We start from the raw sequence: 25,881 nt of genomic DNA, 5'->3' as shown, positions 1-25,881 counted from the left end.
ATCTCTCGCTGGTCAATTACCCTAAGTGCCGAGTATACATGTAGGTTAGAATCTGTTGCCCTTCATCTGCAAGTGGTGGTACAATAATGGGTACATGTATCTCAATATAAAGAAAAATTCTCAACAGGGACATTAAACAACAATCTATCAATCATTTTTAATTTTTCTCTCACTTGAAATTGATGTCCTTTTCTTATTAACATTCTAGTATCAGAATGGGTAGATAGTGTAAATATTGCCTACAATACGTTGTTAAAAAATTCAAAAGGCATAATGATATAAGGTTTTTAAAATAACCGGTAAACTTAAAAATGTTAAAGAAAACATTGCGAATTAATGTAACTGTTGCCATTCAGGAAATACACAAATTCAGTGAACAGATTTGCTTGTTTGATTTTTTTTATCTATTCTTTCGAGAACTTTTTTTTTTAATATTCGAAATGTTATGTCTCGATTCCGAAGTGAGATATGAACCCTGTACTTAAGGATCGCTATACTCTGCGACTCATAGGCAAATAATCTAACCACTGCGCCACAGAGGTGCACTGTGGCAACGCACTTTGAAAAAATTTTTCAAAGTGCGTTAATTTGTGGGACCAGGTTAACGCACTTTGAAAAAATTTTTTTTTTCAAAGTGCGTTAATATCGACCATATTAACGCACTTTGAAAAAAAATTCTGCATGGCATAGTCAATATTCCTACAAATCTCAGGTATGATAAATTATCATTTGAACCTGATTTGATACTTTTTGTCCCCCGCTTGAAAAGTGGGGGATATTAATTTGGGTCTATCTGTCCGTCCGTCCGTCTAGCTGTCCGTCCATCCGTCTTTCTGTAACGCTTTCGTTTCCACACGATATCTCGACAATCCTTTGAGCTTTTGCAATGAAATTTAACATAACAGAATCCTTGTGGCCTTAGGAAGACCCCTTTTGAATTTGGGGTCAAAAGGTCAAGATTCAAGGGCGTAAAGAACTACGAAGGATAGTATTATTCTTCCGCCTATCTCTAAGTCAATTCTCAAAAGTTAACATATTGGAATGATTCTCAAATTTTTTATAGATATTCATATGAATTTTCATAAAACTTTACTTATTTGGGATACCAACGAGAGATAACTATATAATTTTGGCAAACCTTGTGTTTTTCACTATAGAAATCAACGGAAAACTGAAAATATTTTTAAAACATCTCCCCCCCCCCCCCGTGAAACAAAAATTCCTTATTTACAGGTAATATGGACTGTCATTTTACAAATTTATGCCAAAGCTTTTTGTGTTTTACGGGGGGGGGGGATGTGTTTATAGACAAAACACGAAAAAAATGCTTATTTTTCACCAATTTTAAAGCTATTTAAAACTAAATTATTGTATTTTATTAATTTATATATGCTTATTTATTTGCGTAAAACATGAGAAAAGATATTAGATACATGTTATCATATTTATGATTATTTCAAAATATGGCGATTCTTGAAAGTTCATCACTATATCCCATCATACGTTGCGAGGGGATAATATTGTTGTCTATTTCTAAAATATAAGTCTAATTCCTTTTGTTTCATGAAAATTTTTTCAAAGTGCGTTAAATGTTTACATGGTGTAAAATTATGATGTACAGTCTTAACGCACTTGGAAAAATTTTTTCAAAGTGCGTTGATTTGGTCCCAAATTCAACGCACTTTGAAAAATTTTTTCAAAGTGCGTTAACCTGGTCCCAAAAATTAACGCACTTTGAAAAATTTTTTCAAAGTGCGTTGTAACAGTGCACCAATAGACCTGGTGAAAAATTGGAATCTTGTTTTGATATCGTAGAGGGGGAAGGGTGCAATTAGTAAAAAATACCGAGTAATCAATAACTTTCTAGTCTTTTGCCTCCTCGTTAAAAATTAAATAATTATTTCAACTGGTACAGTTTACCTTTTTGAGATTTTTCCGACAAGAAATACAACTACACGGGTAACAACCTTAACTATATTACAAACTACGAAGGTAGCAATGACACACGCCACTTTCTCAACACTCAAAAAAATGTATTTTAAAACTTCCTATCTGTAGACAATGTTTAACAAGTTAATTAAAATAAAAATGAAATAATTATTATAATATTTAAAGAAAAAAATAAAATAGTTGAGGTAGAAAAATCAATATCATGTTGAGTGCTACTGCAGTAATCAGTAAAAAAAATGTTTAGAGAAAGGGTATATGACTACATGTATTTAAACAATAAAATGCTTTCTTTGTTTGTTATTACTGGAATGAACGGAAGCAGCTGTTGCAGAAAAAATACATAACCCGCGTAAGCGGGTTATGTAAATTTTTCTGCAATAGCTGCGACCGTTCATTCCAATAATAACAAACAAAGAAAGACATTTTATTGTTTATATTTATATCTGTTTAAATAATCAATTAAAGTAGGATTAAAAAGATTAATTATTGTATTAATGATGCGAACGTCTTTATACGTTTCATTGATGGAACAGCCACTGATTAAGAAATCTGTACAGGCGACACGCCTATTGTAGTTTATGCAGGGATGAACGCAATGGGGTTTCTTAAGAAATAAAGGAGAAAATATTCAGTGGATGTAAATATATGTACATATATAATGGGTCCTTCGTAATACAACTAAGTATAAGCCTAGTATTTAATTTAATAATTTACACTATGATAGTTTTTATAATAACAAATTAACCCTAAAAATTCAGAAATTAAATTAATGAATTATTAGAATTAAAAATGTGATGCATTTTTATTGTTTTGTAGCACCGTGACTATATAAATAAAATGTTGATTCAAAACTTTCTTACTATTATTTTCATTTATTTTTATTTAGGCCTATTTATTATTTTTATTTTGTACATACATGTATAGCATGCATAAATTATGCAATAAAATTAAATCATAGAAATATTAATATTATTTTTGTTGTCTATTTGTACTCAACATTTACAGAAAAAAAATAATTTAGTTGGTTTTATTGAAATTACTAATGCCCCGAACTTCTTAGAATAACGTTGAATTTTTTACACGTCTGGTTGACCGTGCATTTGTTGCCTTGTAAACAGGTAAACAATGAACGATATGGGAAGAAATGACAACGTGGAAAGTAGATATGCAAATATGCACACACAATGAACGTATTTTAACATGATCAAATGATTTTATAAAATGTATACTGTGTATATATTTCTTCTGTGAACTGATTTAATGTACAGTAGACGAAGTTCAAGCGATTCGAACATCGTGTTCCTTGTGATCCACACCCGTACATTCACACATCAACAGATCAATGTCGATCCCGATAATATATACTCTTCAAAAAAAGAAACGCATCGTGGAATTTTAGTGACACATTGAACATAAAGATTATTTAGTAAAATGATGCATTGATAAAACAGAAATGTGGTCAGCAACAGGAATACTATCAAAATGTCATAATTACTCAACAATTTTAAAATCATAGTCAGTTTAAGACAATTAAAGATCAATATCTGGTATGCCCCCCGCAGACACAAATGACAGCCACAAACGGCATCTAATGGAAGCAAATGTGTGTAATAAAAACTGCATAGGAATACTCTCCCACTCCAAATGTAGAACTTTAGTCAGCTGTTGCAGAGTCTGGGGATGCCATTGTCTTTGGCAAATCACTTAAATCCATTTTGTCCAATGCTGCTTAATTTTGATTAAATCCTGCGATTTAGATGACTGTGACTATAACAGGTTGTTGTTTCTTTGCAAGAATAGGTGTGTCAAACGAGCCATATGTGGTTGTGTATTGTGAGATTACAATACGGCTCTAGGATGCTGCAAAAGTGAATGGGTATGTGTAGGTAGATCATGAATAGAGTACTTTTTTCCATCAAATTCCATTGAATTCGAACCAAATCAATCTTACTTTCTTATAATACCATTTTCCGTATCATTACACTACCACCACCAACTTTTTTAACGTCCTGGAGGCAGTTACCTATCTAACCTTCATTAAAAAGCATTAGCACTTTTAAACTTATAAGAGGCTTTCAGATAAACATTCTGGACTCGTAGATTAACCAAAATGTTCAGGAGTGTTGCTGTGGTCATACTCTATTCATCTGAGATCTTTGAATTCGATATTTGGGGTGTTGTGGGTCGGAACAACGGCATGAATAAACCTTTTGCAATAATTCGTAGTCAACTGAAAACAGTCTTGTTAGATGATCTGTGCAGTTCAGGAATAGCTAATGCTTTAGATGACGTCCTTGCATTACATTCATGCAATCTGCTTAATCCTCGGAAGTGATGCTGTGCTGCTGATGACACACGTAGTCTACCATATTTTTTGCGAACATTGGGTATTCGATGTTAATGGTTTATGTTTTATAGGTTAGATATGGTCTATGTGTAACATTAAAACCTCTTGCAACTGTAGATTGCGGTACCCCAGCTTCCAGTCGCCCATTTTCTTTTTTGTGCCACGCAACATTCAGATGCAGGAATTGAAGGAAGCGTCATTTTCAGGATAAAACCAGGTTCAAAATATCGAGAACCCCCGCTTTTGATAGCCCCTTTGTACCTGAAGGAATTCCATCGTAATTCAACAAATGAAAATTGAGATCAATATTTTGGGGAAAATTTTGCAAAATCAGGTCTTTTTGTCTGTGAGACTTGTAGAATAGATGTAAAGTTAACAATTGCATTAAAAAATCATTCATTTCACTCGAATACATCGTATTCATACAAAAATAAAAGGTATGACAAAACTATCAAAAATTTTCAGGGCATTGTTCCTACTATGCGTTTCTTTTTTTGAAGAGTATATATTCTTTCATCACAAATGTTTCAAAAACAGATATGTCTAGAACTTTATGTTGGAAAATATACATGAACCAATCGATAGATAATATGCTACCTTCGAAATAAAAAAATTCAACACATGTCAACAACGTCGTCGTCATTCTCCGTACATGCTTGTGACGTCACGCGAGTCAGAAAGTGCTATTTTTCTCAAGGTTTTTTAATTTTTTAAGTGTGTGCGACTTTATGAACAAGATTAATTTTTTGAATGAAGACTTTCTTTGAAAATATCTTTTACGTGTGTAAATATCTTTCTTGTTCAAGGCGTCGCACATACCTAAAATCGCCGATAACGATGCTAAAAATGCCACTTTTAGGCGTTTTCTTGTAAACTTAGTCACTTTAAACCTTTAATTCTCTGCATATTACTTAAATCAACATATCAATTTAACCATAAAAGAAAAGTATAAATTCTAATCTTTCCAAAAATATCAATTTCATTGAGGTTTATTGGCGTTTAAATTGTAACAAAAACGGGGGCCAAACTATAATAGAAACCCTATATAGTTCTTTGTAACAGTTCATAATTTGTCTTGCACACATTTTGCTCAAGATTGAGAGACAAATCACATTTTCACGACACTTTAATTTTTTAAAGGCAGAGATTTTTTTTTACCGAGTGTTAAATTCTTGGTGAGGGCTCAGAAGGTTTATTCTATACAGGCATGAAAACATTGATTGATAGCCAGTCTACCTGTGTCCTGTGGTCATCTGTCTCCTGATCGACACTATACGTGCAGGAAATTATTAGTTACATAGTCTTTTAGTGACAGGGTATAATTTAATACACAGTGAAATACCCCAGGTGTAAAACTTTACTTGAATGTGTCGGGTAATTTAAGACAATTTAAATTAGTAAAAAGGTTTCTCAATTATATAGGCTATTGATTAAGTTATGAATGTTTGAAAACACCCTTACCATCATGCCTACCCATGTAAAAAATATGATATCATACTATAAAATCAAATATTAAAAAGAAAATTTTATTTGTCAGTGTACGAGGGGTGATCAAAAAGTTCGCAAACTATCTTTATATCTAGAAGACCACAATTCAGATTAGAATGAAATTCAGTACACACACATAGCCATACACAAGTTCTATAAATAGTTTATGCTGAATAAAGTTTCTCTCCTTGTTTGTGACGTCACAATGTGAAAATGACGACACTATTTAGGTCACTTGTGACGAAAAATGGTTGTCTCAGTCGAATTCGTTCAACAAACGACTGTACAATTTATTGTATATCTTTGAAATCCCTCTACAGAATCATATAATAATTTGTAGACAGTTCATAGTTCCTATAAAATCAATTGATGATTGGATTAATCGTTTTAGTGAAGGAAGGCTGATGGTTAAAGATGATACTTGTCATCTTGCCCAGTGAAAGCAAGTTTGAAAAGATATGTATTTTTAATTAAGCAATTTGCAATCGAAGACCTCCAATTAGCACTTTGAAAAATAGTTGAATATTTGAACAATGATTTAAGTATTAAGAGCCATTCTCTGTAATGACTTGAACTTTTATATAGGAGCAGTGGCACGCATAGTCTCAGAATTTATCCAAACTCTCTATGATAAAAGTCTTTGATACCCTAAACTGAAATCAGGCAAAAATTGGTTGCTATGTTTTATAGTTACCATGGCAACATGTCTTAAAGTTCGAAAAATGGCATTTTTTAACATGTTTAGAGGCCCATAGTTAACATTTGCGGCAAAGCAAACAATTGGCAATGACTGTTTCCAAAAGTTGAATGTCACATGTCTCAAATGCATGATAAACATGTTTGGTAAATAAACTATTACATACGTTACTATAGTAACAAAGAATTCAAAAGTAAAAAAAATATTCATTGAATTTTATAAAGTCATACACGTAAAAATAAATAGCAATTATAGGATGAAATATGACCAAATAATAGAAAAAAGAGCCTTGAAACATATACCAAGAACAAAATATGATATTTCATTTTGGATGGCAATGGTTGCCAAGGTTTTTATACCACAGAGAGCCTTAAAAGTAACACTCCGCATGTTTCAATCTGATCCTATCTTTTAAAAAAGCACATTTCCTCATAACTGATGATCAATTTTTGAAGATGTTGGTGTGCTCCTAGTTTTCCCATTTGAAAAAATTCAGTTTAGATTCTTTAAATAGAGCGTTGCTATGGAAATAAGCAGGAAATATATGCTTAAAAACCTGAAAAATATTTTCTGTCCTTGGATACGTACCCTTACATGTAGATTCCCAAAACTTTTATGATTGATATTTATTAACAGCTTACCTGACTTTTAATTTTGACTATCATCCAAGCTCTAAGTGGATGCAAGAAGTTGGCACACAGGGTTTGATATTAATATAAAGTTCACAAAATCAAACAGTTTCCCTTCTTGGTAACCATAGCAACAGTGTTGTTTTCTTCATCAAATTTTTTCGATATATGATATTCAACTTCAGTTCTAACAGATAAGTGCGATTCAAGCTGAGTCCTTTAATTTGTTTCTTGGTTATATGGCAATTTAATTCTTAAAGCAGCGAAAAATAATTCACTTTTAAGCACTGGTACTTTGTCTCCATGGTAACACTGCAAAGTAGCAATTATACACAATTTTTCTTATGGTTTTGGTGTTGTAAGGTCCTAAGGATGCATATTTGCCAGTCTTGAGTTTTTATGTTTTTCCTCAAGACAGTAGCATTAACCCAAAGTTAGTTACTGGTTTTGCATGGTTACACTGCGTTTCCATGGCAACCATAAAAGTTATTTATAGAATGATATTGCTTATACTTATATACTTAAGGTCAAACATTTTCATTGTTTTTCTTAAGTCTTTGATTGAGTTTGAGCATGTAACACCTACCATTAGTGAATACGGAGTGTTTTTCAGCATATTTCAGCATTTTAAATGTATTCCAAATGTATCCTTGGTTACCACTTACTTAGAGATATATTCTTAACAGTTTCTTTACAGTATAAGTGACATCAAGGTGTCATGTTTTTGTGAGAATGACTTGTTTGCTTTTTCTAGTTTTTATTAAGCCACAGTCAAGATTTAAAGTGGGTGAAAATCTCGATTTTTCAAACTTTTCCGGCTGTTGCCATAGCAACCAAGACACATCCAACCTTGTTACTTCTTTATTGCTGATTCTCCTTTTTTGATGTGGTTCTAATTTGAAGTAAAAAGTGGTTTTTGGAAGTTGCTATCACACCTTAAAAGGCTTTTTCAAGTTCAGTCCGTTTTATGGACTAGGGTTACATGTACATATGTTTTAGTTATTGGCAATATCATATCTGTCCTATTCATATTAATTGAATTAATTTTTTTCTTCAGAGAATGGCGAGTGATTCCATCACTCCAATGGCGTCTGGACAAGACCTGGGGGGCCGATCTAGATTTGCCAAACTTGGAATGGCAACAAACGATGTGTTAAATCAGGCATACAGAGATATACTAGAGATGGAGGTCCCCCCTTCCCTTATTTATAACAAAGTGAAAGCATCACCAAATTTTTACAGAAGATTGCGCCCTGAACAAGGGCAACTCTTGATAAATGCTACACATTCGGGATATAAAAACTTTGACATTTCATTAACATACCAATTGATCAGAAACATTTGTTCAAAGATCCCTAAACCGACAAAAGGAAAGTGGGGAGAAGAGCCAGAAGCAGGAGAAGTGACCGTAGGAGATGATATCGAGAGAATTAGGTCAATCCGGAATGGTTTGACAGCAAATGTGAGCTCAGCCTCCACACCTGAAGCAGAATTCAACCACACCTGGTCGACGATGTCAGATATCTGCCAAAGATTGGAAACCTTCACTGGAAAGAAGTACCTGGATCAGCTTAATCTTTTTCATAAACTGACGATCAGAGGGGAAACTGAAACTGAAGATAATCCGATAGAAAAGACTAAAATGGTAAGTCAGCATGAAATGGTGATGGAAAGTATTCAATTCAGATCTGAAGACAGCAATACTGAGGTCTGAAAGCAAGCATGAAGTACATGTACAGCTGTGCTATGTAATAAGAACAAAATATGGCCTATTAAATTCATCAAAAATAAACATTGATATCTTCAGAAATCAAGTGCTGATATATTTTACACGATCAGGTCTATCTGATCACGGATGTAAAATGGCGCCAAAACGTCACACAAATGCTACGTAAATTTCAAAACCATACAATGTATCAAAATATTCTTCAAAAATTGCAGATTTTATATCTTTGATCACAAACTTCACTTAAAATTTGGCAGCAATGAACGTGATTCATGAAACTTACATATATTTTTATAACGCAACAATGTTTCGATTTCGCAACATCTTTTGAATCGTGTTTGCTGCGGCCAATGTTAAAATTGATCTTATATGTTATTCCGGATTTTAAGTTGGGAAATCTAATGTGAAGTTATTTTTTTAATCAAAGGCACCGTACTTGCTTTAATTTTTTAAAAGTTTACAAAATGAATAATCAAGTCTAATCATTATCATTAAGAACAGACTGAACAATTGATGGTTACATCAATGTTTTCTCGTTATTAATTATATTAAGGACAGCTGTATCACCAGTGAAATAGCTCCTATTTCACATTTGATGATAATTCTACATATATTTAATTGTTCTACTTAAATTAATAATTTGTCATTTCATGCTTAAAATTCATTTACGTTGATAATTCTTAATATCTGAATTCATTTGTCAACAAATAGTGAAGCTAAACCAACACAACATCTGGCTAATTCTTAATCCCCTCAAATATTTAGTGCTTTCTTAGTAATTGTTAATTATTGACACTCAAACTGCCTGATGGCAATGGTCACTGATTAGGTGTTAGGTTAATTAAATAAACCTTCTTTGACTTCCTGGCATCAAAGGATGACACCTGAGTAATCTATAATTGTTTAAATTGTTTATTTGATAAGTTCTGCCTATGGCTATTTTCACATTCAAATTCCTTACAATTAGTTAATAAAATATATAGTTGAGAATACAAAGAGTTAAGAGAGATCTAGAGTGACAGAGCTAGTGAGCTGATGTGTTAAGAACCATGTAGGGAATTAGACTAAGAAACCTTTATTATTTTATTTCTTTATTTAGGCCAACTTTATCTAAATTTTAGTTAGGACTTGGACTTGCATATTTATGTGTTATGTTGTTGGAATTCATCATTACTTTAATAAACTCTCATTGTTAACCCTACAATTTGGACTTATGTGTTTCGTAACATTCCCCAAACCATTGAGCTAAATTCCCCAAATGAACGTGCACCGCCGAATTATGTCTAAGACAGACAAGCGCGCAGTCACAGAGTGGTCGAGAATCCGGTTCGAATCCTTTGGAAATTCCTCTCGCTGTGAGATTATGTGAACATTTTGGGACTCTTGGATTTCTACAGGACCTTTGTGTTGTTGATACAGTGATTTGTGACTCTAACATTCTTCTAAAGAAAGGAGCCCTGCCATCAAATCCATACAGAGACAGCCAGCCAGTTCCTGTTGGTGAGTACAGCCACTACTATCACATGTGACACAGCTGTATAACTTTCTATTATTATTTTTTAGATTGTTTTATTTCCTGTACTTTTCACGATAATGGCCTACTCTAATAGAAATTCATCTAGTACCCTCCTGTCCCACCCTCACAAATTTGTAGCTTCTATTTCAACAGCTATCACCAACAAAAACAAAATTCAAGTCAAAATCTCAAATCTTCATATCAGTGCTCTAGTGCTATCATTTCGGTAATTTGCAATAAATTTCTTAAGAAAATTTTCAAAAATCCCCATGTTTCAAAATCAAATTTCTCATATGTCAAAGGTGTTTGCGACACATCTCATAGAATTCTGGGAACAACAGACCTTGATATAGATGTCAATGGGTTGAAAATGCCCCATACTTTCCACATCTTAGAAACTCTGCCCCAAACCCTCATTTTAGGACAAGATTTTTTGGAACAAAACAAAGAAGTCATAGATCTAACACACCATTGTGTTTCTTTTCAAAATGAGACAACCATTGCTTCTATTACTACCCCAAACAACAAAGATGATGGAAATCATCATATTTCCCTTGCTCGTGCAAACTCTGAAATTCAATTACCACCTCTCTCTGAGTCAACAGTCACCCCTTCAGTTTCTAATGTCCCTCATGGTTCTGAAGTCTTCCTTGAACCAGTGAACCTTCTTGTGAATAAGAATCTGGTTGGAAGCAGATGTATCACTACATGTGTAAAAGACACTGTTTCATACAGGATCCTAAATCCTCTTAATGAATCAGTTGCTATCAAAGCAAATTCAGTTCTGGCGAAAGTTTTTCACATCGATTCTTACTTTGACATTATCTCGATTGACAATGTACACTCTGCATGTTTGTCAACTCTAGACACTACACAGACTATGGCCACTACAGATTATACATCTATCGCCAAGGAACTTGGTGTAAACATTCAGGAACAAAACCTTACAGCTGTACAACTTCAACAACTCTTGACTTTAATTGGACAAAACAGAGATGTGTTTGCCAAAGATGCCTCCGAACTGGGAAAAACAAACCTCCAGACACATGCAATTATTACAAACACAGAAAAACCTGTCCGCACACCGAGATATGCCCAAAATCCACAAATGCGACAAGAGACAGAGCGGCAAATTCACGAAATGCTGAAACATGATGTTATTGAGGAATCAACTTCTCCCTACCAAAGTCCTGTAGTTATGGTCAAAAAGGCTAATGGACAATACCGATTTGCTGTAGATTACAGAAAACTGAATTCTATCACAGAGGTGGTTTCATTTCCCATTCCAAAACTTGACGAAGTGTTTGACACAATAGCCGACTCAAAATCCAAAATTTTCAGTGTGTTAGATTTAGGTAGTGGTTTCTGGCAAGTGCCTTTGGACGAGAAAACAAAACACAGAACTGCCTTTATTACACACCAAGGACTATATCAATTTAAACGGCTACCTTTCGGCTTAACAAATGCTCCAACAAGCTACCAGATGCTAATGACAAAAGTGCTTCAGGAACTGAACTGGAAAATTGCTCTTATTAACATTGATGACATTTTGCTTTTCTCTAAAAATTTTGATCAACATTTACAACATTTAGATCTCATTTTTAAAAAACTTCGTAAAGCCAATTTAACTCTTCAGCCTGCTAAATGCCATTTTGCTGCCTAAGAAGTCAAATATCTTGGACACATTATCTCAGAAAAAGGAGTTGAGGTGGACCGAGCCAAAATTTCTGCAGTTGCTGACTTTCCTCAACCAAGAAATGCCAAACAGGTCCGCAGTTTCCTCGGAATGTGCAATTACTACAGGAAATTTATCAAAGACTATAGCAAAATTTGTGCTCCATTGTTAAATCTCCTGAAGAAAAACATCAAATTCCAGTGGAAACAAGAACACACTGATGCTTTCAACCTTTTAAAAAAAAAGTTAACAAATGCACCAATTCTAGCATTACCAGACTTTGGCAAACCCTTTCACAGGATGAAAATCCACCATTCAGTCGACTGAATGGTGGCTGAATGGCCACTGAATGGTCACTGAAAGGTCACTGAAAAGACCCTTTCCCGTGACCTTTCTGTGATCATTCAGTTACAATTCAGTCGACTGAATGGCACATACATTTCAGTGACCTTTCCGTGATCATTCAGTTGAATCATTTTATTGAATAATCGGCTTATTTTTTAACCTAAAAATTTTATTTCACTTTTTCTTGGTATAATAGCATTAAATGTATCTAATTCCGAATAAAAAAAAATAGGAAAAAATTAATACAAGAAAAAAAAAAATCGCTCCCATGTCCAGAAACGAACCCGGGTCTCCTGCGTAGGTGTCCGCGACCTTATCAATTACGCTATGACTTCTTGTTGACATATGAGGTTTTAAAATCCATTAATTTATTGAAATCGATGGAACAATCAGTTCACCTGGTGTATCGAGGAGCTGCGATGTGTATATATCTTGTATATCTTTTGTATATTCTATGTTAGTTGCGCGGATTTTTGGGACAGACTAATTAATTACACATCTCCTATCGGGATAATGACAATTATCAGAGACGGGCACCTGTTACTGTGTCAAAGATTTTTAAGATCGTTGTAAATTCTCTAGCTAGAAACTTAGTGGAATGATTTTATTAAAGCAATATCATTTAGAAAGCTAAAATCTCCTATATTTTTTTTTCTACAAGAGGCATGTATAAACGATTTGTCTATTCTTGTAATTAAAAATTAATTTAAAATAATGTCTTTGAAAAAATAAATATCCTGCAGTTTTGACAATGACATAATTAAGAAACGAAATTGATCAGTTATACTTGCGATCTTCCAGAAATGGTTTAAATAATATTAATTCTGTCTCATTAATCAGAACTATTTACTTCCATGAAAAAATACACGTATAAGCACTATAGAATGTTATGCATTTATTTAAATTTTGAATCGGTTATCGGATCATCATTTTTTATAACTTGAAGAATTTATTTTCTTAATGCAACTAGAAATATTCAATTAAAATCATTTTGAATAAGTCTCACATATTTTATTTTGGGGATAGACAAATTAATTACACATCTCCTATAAGGATGATGACAATTATCAGAGACGGGCACCTGTTCCTGTGTCAAAGATTTAAGATCATTGTAAATTCTCTATCTAAAACTTAATAGAATGATTTTATTAAAGCAATATCATTAGAAAGCTTAAATCTCCTATATATTTTTTTTACAAGAGGAATGTATAAACGATTTATTTATTCTTATAATTATCAATAATAATTACCTAGACATATTTATGATATCTGATTATTAAATGATACGCTAGTGAAAAAATTACTAAAATGCGATTTAAATATCACTGAAAGGTGGCGGAAAGGTCACTGAAAGACAACAGAAAGGTCACTGAAAGTCGACGGAATGGTCACTGAAAGATGACAAAAAGGTCACTGAAAGTCGACGGAAAGGTCACTGAAAGTTGATGGAAAGGTCACTGAAAGTTGATGGAAAGGCCACTGAAAGTTGACTGAAATGTGTCCGCTGAATGGTGACTGAAAGGTATCTAAAATGTGACTGAAAGGCAGCTGAAAGGTCACTGAAATGTATGTGCCATTCAGTGCCTAAATGGCCACTGAAAAGTTACTGAAAGCCGCCTTTCAGTTTTAACTGAAAGGTCTTGTTTCTTCCTGTGTTTGTCCTATCTGTTGATGCATCTGATGCTGTGATAGGATATGTCTTGGGGCAAATCAACTCACAAGGACTGGAAAATGTTATTGCCTTTGGTGGACGTGCACTGCGGGATCAGGGAAAGCGATGGCACATCAACCATGAGGAAGGCCTTGCTTTGATTGAAGCCATCAAAACATTCAGGGCTTATCTCACCAGCGCAGAGTTTACAGTCTTCACAGACAATATAACAGTAAGATGGTTGGACAACACCAAGGATGCGACAGGAAGACTAGGACGTTGGGCTCTGTTTCTACAACAGTATAAATTCAAAATACAACATCGTCCTGGAACGAAAAACCTAAACGCAGACTGTCTATCTCGTCGAGATTATCCTCCTACAACTCCGTCACGGATGCACTCTGATGAGGACCTACCTGCCATCGGATCCATTGAATGCACTAGGAAACAGTTTATTGAGCAAAATACTACTGGCCAAATATGTATGCAGACATTGAAAAATATATTAAAACTTGTGAAACCTGCCAGCAGTCTAAGAACTCTAAACATCAGAGACCAGTTCCTTTGACGCCACTTCCCGTTGAGGATATATTTACCAGATGGCACATGGATTTCTTAGAACTACCAATTACACCAAACAAAGACCGATACCTTCTATTAGTTGTTGACAGCTAATCCAAATGGTGTGAGGCTTTCCCGTTAAAGTCCATGGAAGCTACTGAAGTTGCCAGAGTACTTTTTGCCGAGATATTTGCTAGATATGTAGCACCGAGAACGCTTATCTCCGACAGAGGACAAAATTTTATGTCGAAACTCTTTCAAGCTCTCTGTGAACTTTTTGAGGTCACCAGACACTATATCAGTGCCTATCACCCACAGAAAAATGCAGCTTGTGAAAGAATGAACTCATTCATCAGTCAAACTCTACGAACATACTGCAACAAAGACCAGTCCGATTGGGTGAAATTCATACCAGCTGTTCTTATGGCATACAGATCAACACCTGCTACACAGTCGACAATGTTCTCATCCTTCCAATTGTTGTTTGGCCAGAAAATGCGCCTTCCTGTTGATGTTGCTCTAATACCTAAGCCATCCATGGCACAAGAACCAAAGCTTCATCTAATGCTTGTTCTAGAACAACTCAAAATGTGCAGAGAAATTGCTACAGAAAACATCAGATTACATCAACAAAAGTTCACCCAGCAACATGATAAAAATGCCCAGGAGCCAGATTTCATGGTTGGATCCAAAGTATGGCTGTACTGCAGTCATGTTCCCAAAGGAAAGTCTCCAAAGCTTTTACAGAAATGGGTTGGTCCATATTCAATCATTCATCAAGGACCAAACCACACTTTTAAACTCAGAAGAGACTCAGACCACAAAATTCTTAAGAGTCTTGTCCATGCTAAAAGACTGAAAGATTATCACAGCCCAGATGACAGACCTTACTACTTCTTACCAGAATATCAAGACGTCATTCGCAATCCTGAAGAAATAGTAGATAATGCTGAGGAGGTTCAGCAACCTCACAATACTGATCATCATGAACTCTCAGAGGATGAAATTGATGGGGACGATAATGTTAACGAGGACCACAGCATACCAGATGCAGTTCCCGAGCGACACAATCAACCATCCCATCCACAGGCATCGAAACCAAAGAAAAAACACGAAGAATCAACGCAAAACAATACGTCAAAGCAAAACAATACACCAATCAAATCCAAATTATTTTCTGCCGATCAAATTGAGAAAATTCTTGAGTACAGTTTGTATCAAGGTAAACCCATTTACAAACTAAAGTTCAAGGATGAATCTCAAACTTCATGGCAAGATGGCAGTCAAATTCCAAAAGAACTAAAAGACAATTTCCACTCCCTTTACATGCCAAGGGAAAGAAAAGAAAGCGACCAAGAAACAAGAAATTTTTTGACCAACAAGGATCCAATGCAAAAGAGCAAACAAAAAGTCATCGCAGCAATGATTGATCGGAAAGAAACCAACTTTGGCTTCCTTCTTTCTGATGATAATGGAAACTACCAGGCAGGTATAGGTTACAAACGTTCAAGAGAAGTTCCAGTCCATTTACTCAAAGCCTTCTTCAATAAATTAGATCATGATATTGCAGAAACTCGCAAGAAAACAAACGGACAAATAAACAGAAACATTTGCCAATACATTCCAATTTCTTCTGTCAATGCATTTCCAAACAGACCTACTTTCTTTTGGCATCACTTTACACCAGAAAAAGCCAAATGGTTACCAACTTGTTATTCTTCTGATGAGGGAATCCTTGCTTTCAAGATCAAACTTCGCAATCATGCAAAACTCTTTCACCATGATGCTGATTTTTAAATTGATTTTTACCCCATTTCATTTTTAAGCTTATCACATGATAATTTTTTTTCTCTCCTCTTTTTGACTTTCATTAATTTAGGCAATGTAGTATTTTTTCTGTGCCCTGTACTTCAGTGCTAGATAATGTGAGGCGCCGCACATTATCAAAAATTTCTAAGGACATAGGAAAAATATTATAACCCCATCTAAAAGTAAACTCCTTATTTTTCACCCTCTACCAATATTTTTAATACCTTTCCCTTTAAATAAATAAATATTTACAATTTCAGATCAGTAATATGCTGGATGGCATTTGAACACCTGTGAGTCATGAACCAGCTATTGTTTCTTAAATTGCTGAGGAACGGTGTAATGCTTCATTTCAGTAAAAATTTCTTATTACATTTTCTATTAATGTAAATCTGGAATCGTCAAATTTTACTCTTTCTCAGATCTTCAGTTATTTTCAAAATTTTCCATTTCAATTTACATAACAGTAATTTGTAGGTCAATTTCTTGTGTCACATGTAGATTTTAGCGGTTGTACTTTCTTGCCAGTTGCCACTCTTCCTGACTACAAATAATTTGTGCCTGATACATGTTTACTTTCCATAAGTTTGCAGGAAATCATTCTGATGAACAATTCTTTTCTCCTAGATCATCAAATTGTGCTATGATGGAACTCCTTGTATATCCACGGATGTCATAGCTGACTGTCAATTTTTGGTCATGATGGAACTCCTTCATAAGGATGTTATGACTTCTGGCTCGTTACAATGTCACCATGATAGAACTCCAAATTGTGGATGTCATGGTGATCATTTCTCATGATGGAACTCCCTGCTGGGATGTCATGATTATTGACTGCTTTTACATCATGATGGAACTCCCTATTGGGATGTCATGATAACTGCAGCTGAATCCTGATGGAACTCCCCCCGATGGGATGTTAGGATTAAGTGCAAGCAGCCAACAAAGCAAATTCAAAAGAAGCTCAGAAGCAATTATCAAAGGACATATCAAAGAAACATTTCGAAGAACTTTTCCAATGCAAATATTCAAATCCAGAGGTGTTTCAAAGGACAATTCTGATTTCAAAATGTCAGAATGAAACATGGAACTTTGTGAACTATATCATTGTGCTTGTTGTGCAACAATTTATTTCAAAGGAACCTTAAAAGGAACTCAGAAGCATCATTCAAGAGAATAATTTTCAATGGACACTTTTACTAGCATGCTTATTTGTTTTCAATGTTTATTTCATTGCATTGTACATGCAAGTCTAATAATCATTATTTTATCTTTTAAAAAGATTTTATGATGGGCCCTTGTACATATTATGTAAAAACATCATATTGCATGCATTCTAACAGAATTCCTACCAGATTAGGAAGCTCTATTTATGTAAATATTTTTAATTCATTTCTGTTCTTATAAATGTTCATTAATATTTTCTGACCCTACAATACCTTTAGGTTAATGATATTTTCTTTAAGGAATTTAACCTGGTAAGGCTATCAGATATTTTGGAATATATATGTTGTTCTGACATTTAAAAAAAATATGTAGGGTTACATAAACAATGAAACTTTTTGAACCCATGACAAGATATAACTAGATATTCTAAGATTTCAGGAGAAATCTTCTGGTGAGGTAGGGGGAGCATTTCACCAGTGAAATAGCTCCTATTTCACATTTGATGATAATTCTACATATATTTAATTGTTCTACTTAAATTAATAATTTGTCATTTCATGCATCAAATTCATTTACTTTGATAATTCTTAATATCTGAATTCATTTGTCAACAAATAGTGAAGCTAAACCAACACAACATCTGGCTAATTCTTAATCCCCTCAAATATTTAGTGCTTTCTTAGTAATTGTTAATTATTGACACTCAAACTGCCTGATGGCAATGGTCACTGATTAGGTGTTAGGTTAATTAAATAAACCTTTTTTGACTTCCTGGCATCAAAGGATGACACCTGAGTAATCTATAACTGTTTAAATTGTTTATTTGATAAGTTCTGCCTATGGCTATTTTCACATTGAGTAATTCCTTACAATTAGTTAAAAAAATATATATAGTTGAGAATACAGAGAGTTAAGAGAGATCTAGAGTGACAGAGCTAGTGAGCTGATGTGTTAAGAACCATGTAGGGAATTAGACTTAGAAACCTTTATTATTTTATTTCTCTATTTAGGCCAACTTTATCTAAATTTTAGTTAGTACTTGGACTTGCATATTTATGTGTTATGTTGTTGGAATTCATCATTACTTTAATAAACTCTCATTGTTAACCCTACAATTTGGACTTATGTGTTTCGTAACATTCCCCAAACCATTAAGTAAATTCCCCAAATGAACGTGCACCGCCGAATTATGTCTAAGACAGACAAGCGCGCGGTCACAGCTGTAATAACGTGTCCAGCAGGACTATAGTAACATGAAGATGATGCATGGTTATGTTTCATTCCCATTTTTTCTTGTTTCAACCATGACATTGATTACAAACATGTCCTGCTATATTAAAGGGTATGTTACGTTTTACATGTGAAAGATGACAGGAATTAAAAAAAGTATTGGTGGGAATCTGTTTTTTGTAGTATAAATGTGTTATGATTTTAAGACTCTCCTTAATTATAAGGATTTCTAAAAAGGGTAATTCTGATCTGCCCTTTTCCATCGTAAATTGAATAGACTGGTGTAGATTGTTAAGAATAGTATGAAATTCTTGTAAATCTTCATTTGATCTATTCCAGAAAATTAAACAATCATTGATGATTTTTACTTTTAAAAACCCGAGAACTAGGGTACATGTAGCATAGGTTGGGCAACTTTCTTACCCATTGCTGTTGCCTTCATTTCTATGAAAAGAAAAATGTTTATTCTCTAACACTTTTTTATTTCGTTGCCATTAAAGTGTTTGGGAAATCTTTCATTAATTCGATTATGGTATTTGTCGATCCAAAAAGCGATTGCTTCTAGTCCAAGTGTATGCGGTATTTTGGTATAGAGGCTCGTTACATCAAAACTAACCATTTCAGTATGAACTGTAATGACTGTATGTCGAATGTGGCCTATCAAATTCAAATCATCCATCATAGAGGCTTTAGAAGTATATCCAACAAGTTACTGATTCATTGTAAATAATTAACTGAACAAATTTTTTTTTCAGAGAAAGGAGAATGGCCGAACTAGATTTGCCAAACTCAAAATGGCAACAAACGATGTGTTAAATCAGGCATACAGAGATATACTAGAGATGGAGGTTTCACCTTCTGACATTGAGAACAAAGTTAGAGCGTCACGTGTTTATAAAAGATTGCGCCCAGAAAGAGCATACCTTGAAGGATGCTAAACATTCGGGATATAAGAATTTTGACATCTCATTAACATACACATTGATCAGAAACATTTGCAAAAAGATCCCTAAACCGACAAAAGGAAAATGGGGAGAGGAGCCTGTAGCTGGAGAAGTGACCGTGGGAGATGATATTGAGAGAATTAGGTTAATCCGGAACAGTTTAACAGCACATGTAAGCTCAGCCTCTACCTCTCAGAAAGAATACAATGACACCTGGTCAACAATGTCAGATATCTTCCAAAGATTGGAAACCTTCACTGGAAAGAAATACCTGGATCAGCTTAATCTTATTCAAAAACTGACGATCAGAGGGGAAACTGAAACTGAAGATAATCCGATAGAAAAGACTAAAATGGTAAGTCAGCATGAAATGGTGAAAGCAATCAATTAAGTACTGAAACCATCAGTACTGAGGTCTGAAAGCAAACATGAAGTACAGATGTGCTATTATAATATTTAGTTATTTGTTACTCAAGATCTTGTTGCAATCAATTTTAAAACGAGACATTCAAAACACTGATGGTTTGAAGTTGCGTTTAAATGGGCATTTTGTAAGTTCTTTGGTATTTTTGATATATAATTGGATCTTATATTTTCTGACTTGTTTCATACCAATTGCTTTAATACTTAATTTGACAATGGAAACTTTCATCTTCCTGATCAATTCACAGGGCTCATGGCGGGTCGCGGGTATGTTAAGGAAGCATGTATATAAGTCATTTCTCGTGAAATATAGACTTTTTAAGATAAACTACCAAAACTGCTGATAAACGTAAACTGTTATTAACTATTGCATACAGATAAAAGAGTGTCTAACACAAAGACGTGCACCACCCCCACGGCATCACGTGACTTCTATTAAAAGCGAAATTTTCCTTAATAAAAAAGCTAATAGAACAACAATACCCCGGGGTTTGAAAATGTTTTTGATTAAATAATATAGTTGAAAAACATCTACTTTCCCCCAAAAGTGCTGCTAGAATCCCACTGTCCTGTCAGTAAAATAATTATGCCACATATTCGTACGAAATCTTACCCTACCTTTGAATTTTAATCATGTGAATCGACTTTAGTAAACCCACACTTAACTCGGGATGCTAGCAGCAATTTCTAATTTTATCAGAAGGCAATCTTTCTATTTGAACAAATCTCATGTTTTGCTTATTGTTGTTCTGTCGCATTATTTATGTCATGAATGACAGAGGAAAGGCCGACCGGGCTACGTATATAGCTTACTGTCTTCGAAATAGAATGTAATCGTTGAAATTAAATTAGCATACCTGTTAAATTTATTTAACTCCATATGGATTTCACACAATATTAACGATACTTCCTTTTAAACTTCATTTTACGTATCTCTGTACCTGCCGTATTAGCCGAATTCTCTCTACAAGACATTTTCAATTCCCAAGTTGATATACACGTATGACGTCATCGGTGGAAGATTTTCAATCAACATGACTGACACAGCAAATCAAAATAAAACCAATTTATTTGTCTTTATTGTTTACACGTTTCTATTCATTTTCTAGAGTTAAATGACATCTCTAAATGCCATCTCTAAATAATAATGTTACGAAGACTTGTGCTCTAAAATTGACGTCATCTTGCCACAACATAAGAAGAATTCAAGTTGATATACACCCCTGTGGTGTGACGTCATCGGTCAACAAGGGGTGCTTACTCCTAGGCAACTTCACACTTCAATTTCCATTTGTCTGTTTTTACACATATTTGCAAATTTCAAATTAAAACCATTTTCAAATTTTCTTTATGTGTTTACGTTTCTATTCATTTTCAGGAACTTTATTTTACAAATTGTTTTTAAACTAAGACCAGTGAAAATCAGGGCGGGGCCACAACAAGGAATTCAAGTTTTGCATTGAAACATATAGGAAAAATCTTCTTCAAAAGAACAACTTGGACCAAGAAATCTTAAAATTATTTGAAAGCACCTGGAATAGTATAGCTTCTTAATTGCTCAAATCATGACCCTGGGGTAGGGTTGTCAAACAATAGGTATTACAAGGGGTAGGATCTGGTGAGGAACACTTGGCCAAAGTGACTCAGGTAAGCGTTGTGGCCAATGGGCCTATTATTAACAATTCATCAGGGCCCACTCGGCAGGCGCTATATAGAGATCAGTCTGTCCATCAATTCCTCTACCTGTCCATCTGTCTGTCCGTCCGCCCGGGAACTCATGTCTAGAGCATATCTTCTCTCTCCTCGGCCCAATGTGGCTCATGCTTCTCTCACAGAGTGAAATTGGTCATAGGATGGGCAGTGTCTTTAGACGAAATTTTTAGGTCAAGGTAAACAGGTAAAAAAAAACCTTCTTAGCCCAGTCAGCCTCCAACTTTACTAATTGACTTGTGGTACGGAACAATTCTGATTGTCCTTCCATATTTTGATAGAGGATATGCAACTATTTTAAAGAGGATACATTTCAAAAAGTTTCTTTTATCATTTTTAGAGAAAAGTTACTTTTTCTTTAGACTCAAACACCTTCAAAATAAACCCCTTTTCAGCGACCTTACATTCTCATATTCATTGCTGAAAGCAGGGCCCTTGAGATGGCCACCATCTCAATGATATTTAGTTTTGCCTGACTACTCTATTATTTCAATAACCTCCATAAAAAAGATTTTTATAATATTTTCATATGGAATGCTACAGTTACATATAAGTCAGGATTTTTTTTTAAAATCTTAAATATGCTCATCTGCTGAATTTATTAAAGGTTATAAAAATTTTATATTTTTTCATTTAAGCAGGAAGAACTGAAAAAGCTTGCCAACAAAGAAGAAAGAACTTCAAGTCCAAGTATGTATCTTAATGCCAATCCTTACATCTGACTATGTTGAAATTATTATCAGCACAAGTAACTGTGATATTGTGCCATATTTGATTAACATTAACTTTTATTTTAGCAAACTACAATTTGTCATAACATTTATCTGTATACCATCTTAAAAATCTTTGGATTAACTTTGCATGTGTTAGTACCCAGATTTAGGTTCTGATTGGGTGCATGGTATTTTTCTGAAAACATTTCATTGCAGTCACTTTGCACAATTTCACTTTACATTATAAATTGTGAAATGTCAGGAATCAGGGGGCCATACTTTGCTAAGTTATCTGTACCTGAAAGTTTTTTAATTATACATTATCTAATCATTGAACAGTGATTGTAGAAAACCCAGAGGCGTGTACCTATTTTTTGGATGCAGTAATAGAAAAATATTTATTATTTGCATTGCTGAATTTTAGACCAATAGTGGTGTACACTATTGATTCCATATAAACAAAACCGTTAAAGGTAAAAAAAAAATAAAATATATGATCCAGTATAATCCTTATACTTTATTATTATCAAATGAAAAAGGAAATCAATACTGTACAATTACCCCCGAGGTCAGCGAGTGGGCCAGGTCGAGGGTCCTTTTTTAACCATGTTGAGCTCACATTACGTGTTGTCTCCCTGCAAGTGACCTACTCTAAACCAAACAGATTGAATGTATCATTATGAAGGATAATAATATAACTTTGCACACAAGTAGATTACACTAAGATACATAATTATATATATAATTATGTATATCGATTTTTGATTTCGATAAACGATGTTGCCTTGGTTACTAGGAATAGATAACCATGTCTGTGAAATATACTTCAAATACGCATTTCAAAACTAAACATAGTCTGATCATAGTACATGTATAATGTGGCATGCAAGTAGTGTACAGTGAGATACAAGATTATTATTCTGTTTATTACTATTATGAATTTTCAAGTCCCAACTACCACTTTTCCTTTCTCTGTTTTAAGTACCTGGTACAAACTAGTAGAGCTACAGTCTCGACAGAGACTTCTGGTTGTTTTTATTGATTTTTAAGAAGATAATAATTTAATCAAAAATTGTACATATATTTTCATTAAGTAAAAGTATAAATATCGATTGCAGCAGATCTTGACAACCCTAAAGAAGATCTTCTACAACACATGCTAACAGAAGAAACAACAGTACGACATGCAAGAGGACTTGTGGTTGGATGTGCTGGTGCTGGGAAAACAACACTCCTCTAAAGTCTTATGGGCAAAAGTGTCGAAGAAATAAAAGAAATAAAATCAACAAGAGGACTTCAAGTTTACGAACATATATTTACAGTGACAGATGGGTCTTTACTGGGTAAATGAAAGTTATTTTAATAACTGTTTTTATGTAAACGAGTGAATCATATGGATTTTATTCTATTTGTTGAATTTCTGTATGTAATCTTATTTAGTGTATAACCCGTGGTGAGCCTCGATGCATCAGAGGTTTTCCTAATTTCTGACTGGTTAATTATATTCGGCGATCATATTACAATTTTAGCGTCCCTGATGTAAACACTGTGAAAAAGCTCTGCAGATTTTTTAATAATTATCCAGTTTATTGACTTTCCATTCTATTTTCCTGGATATCAAAACTTGGAAAATGATATCGGATACGGATTAATTCAGGAAGGTAAATGTTTTAGCATGTGATGATTGCAAATTCGACGGATAGGAGCTGAACTGTGACCATTCACAGGGGCGCCGCCATGATGATAGGCTAATCGATCTTCTTTGTTTTGTTTGTTTTTATAAAACGTCTTATAGAAGATCCACGATCAAGAAAAACCGACCAATCCTTTGTAATACTGATTACTTTTATCGATGTAAGAAGGAAAGGACATATTAAATTAAAAAGTTGGTTTTGAGTGGAGCAATGTCGCTGGGGTTTCAGACACGGTGTGCTGATGAGAAAAAACGCACTAATGTTTTGATTTTAGGCCATAGTTTTGTTACACGACTGGAACAACTTATAGGACGAAGTGATGCATTTCAGGCGGATTTCAACCTGGGTCAGTGTGAAATCCGATGCTTCGGTTTAAGTGGGGGAAGAGTGGAAAATCTACTTAAAAATCAAGACTTACAGCACTACATAACGTCTTTCAAACCAGTGGTGATCATACTACAGATAGGCGGAAATGACATTTGTAGTGTATCTGCGAGACCAGAAACTGTGGCGTGTAATATTTCTGAGCTTATGGAAACTATGGGAAAGTTTGACTGCGTACAGGTCGGTGTTGTTTGCGAACTTTTCAGAAGAACTCGACCAAGGAATATTTCACCACAAATGTATGAGGAAAAGCGAAATATCATAAACAACATGCTACCTGTGTTACTAGAAGATACAAACAATAAGAAGTTTATGTTTTGGCGGCATCTTCGCTTAATGAACAGCCCTCTACACATTCTTAGTAGTGATGGTGTGCATCTATCTCCAGTGGGACAGAAAAAATTTTACAGAAGCCTCAGACTAGCTATTATGCATGCATTAGATTATGTAGTTTGAACAAAATGCATGCTCTTAGGTTAGTGATCCATTAAGAGTACTAGAATTTAACATTTATATGTTTGACTAAATATAAATGAGTATTATATTTTAACTGCATTAGATATTATGGATTCTTTAATGCTTATAATTAAATAAGAGTGTAAAGGAAAGGAAAGGATACTCAATTTCCTATTTTAATTATGAAAGACTACTGATTCAGTTTATATCCTGATGTTGATAGTCATATATAGATTATAGGAGATAAAGCAAGCAATTCATTAATAACAAGTTTGTTGTTTTCTAGGGTTACATATTGCAGTTTATGTTGTACATATACGCCATTGCACATGCCATTTAACCAAAGAGATTGGTGAACAGCAAAGGTAATATTTATAGGTTGAGTTCAGCTCAACGATGGGTTTTAATCAGTTACTTACAGAACAGTATTCAGTTATTTTACTGTTCATTATGTATTCAGTCATGTATTGGACTGATTAAGATTTACATACATTCATCTATTAGTCATGTATTTGACTGCTTTGAGATATTGATTGGAAAGTCCATAATTCAGTGCATATAATGTTATTCATTCATTTACGGCATAAGTTCAGGCACGTATTGTTTGCTTTGAAATCTATCGGACATTTATTTGTCTGCATTGAAGATTTATCAGACATGCATTTGTCTCCATCTCAAAATTTAATCAAACATGTATTTGTCTGTATTGATCATTCTCAGACATGTCCTTTTTGTCTTCAATGGAAGAGTCAGACATGTATTTGTC

At 34.2% G+C, this 25,881-nt stretch overlaps 2 protein-coding genes across 3 annotated transcripts; both read left to right on the top strand.

Annotated features, from left to right (window-relative positions):
- The first annotated feature begins 8,170 nt into the window (after positions 1-8,170).
- On the top strand, positions 8,171-19,913 carry LOC134254722 (uncharacterized). Its single transcript, XM_062737258.1, has 2 exons — positions 8,171-8,756; positions 19,547-19,913. The coding sequence occupies exons 1-2, from the start codon at positions 8,172-8,174 to the stop codon at positions 19,727-19,729; spliced, it is 768 nt and encodes a 255-aa protein (XP_062593242.1). The 5' UTR covers position 8,171; the 3' UTR covers positions 19,730-19,913.
- A 38-nt stretch (positions 19,914-19,951) lies between these two features.
- Positions 19,952-23,924, top strand: LOC134254728 (uncharacterized). Of its 2 annotated transcripts, none has more exons than XM_062737263.1 (3): positions 19,952-20,090; positions 22,507-22,558; positions 23,703-23,924. In XM_062737263.1, exons 1-3 carry the CDS (start codon positions 19,959-19,961, stop codon positions 23,819-23,821), a joined length of 303 nt encoding a protein of 100 aa, XP_062593247.1. In that variant the 5' UTR covers positions 19,952-19,958; the 3' UTR covers positions 23,822-23,924. The 2 variants fall into 2 exon arrangements, with proteins under 2 accessions (XP_062593247.1, XP_062593246.1); XM_062737262.1 differs by having other exon boundaries at positions 23,700-23,924.
- The last annotated feature ends 1,957 nt before the right edge of the window (positions 23,925-25,881 follow it).

Source organism: Saccostrea cucullata, unplaced genomic scaffold (assembly GCF_032062105.1).
Source record: "Saccostrea cucullata isolate Sc308-1 unplaced genomic scaffold, CSIRO_AGI_Scuc_v1 ctg3408, whole genome shotgun sequence".
In the NCBI taxonomy this organism is placed as follows: Eukaryota; Metazoa; Mollusca; class Bivalvia; order Ostreida; family Ostreidae; genus Saccostrea; species Saccostrea cuccullata.
This window is presented reverse-complemented; position numbering and strand designations above follow the sequence as displayed.

What these genes read in the sequence shown, in the direction of transcription:
- LOC134254722 (XM_062737258.1), top strand. Translation starts at nt 8,172, where the DNA reads ATGGCGAGTGATTCCATCACTCCAATGGCGTCTGGACAAGACCTGGGG. An exon ending in CGATAGAAAAGACTAAAATG is followed by an intron (nt 8,757 to 19,546) that starts GTAAGTCAGCAT and finishes TTTTTTTTTCAG; the next exon opens with AGAAAGGAGAATGGCCGAAC.
- LOC134254728 (XM_062737262.1), top strand. Translation starts at nt 19,959, where the DNA reads ATGTCAGATATCTTCCAAAGATTGGAAACCTTCACTGGAAAGAAATAC. An exon ending in CGATAGAAAAGACTAAAATG is followed by an intron (nt 20,091 to 22,506) that starts GTAAGTCAGCAT and finishes TTTTCATTTAAG; the next exon opens with CAGGAAGAACTGAAAAAGCT. An exon ending in AGAAAGAACTTCAAGTCCAA is followed by an intron (nt 22,559 to 23,699) that starts GTATGTATCTTA and finishes TATCGATTGCAG; the next exon opens with CAGATCTTGACAACCCTAAA.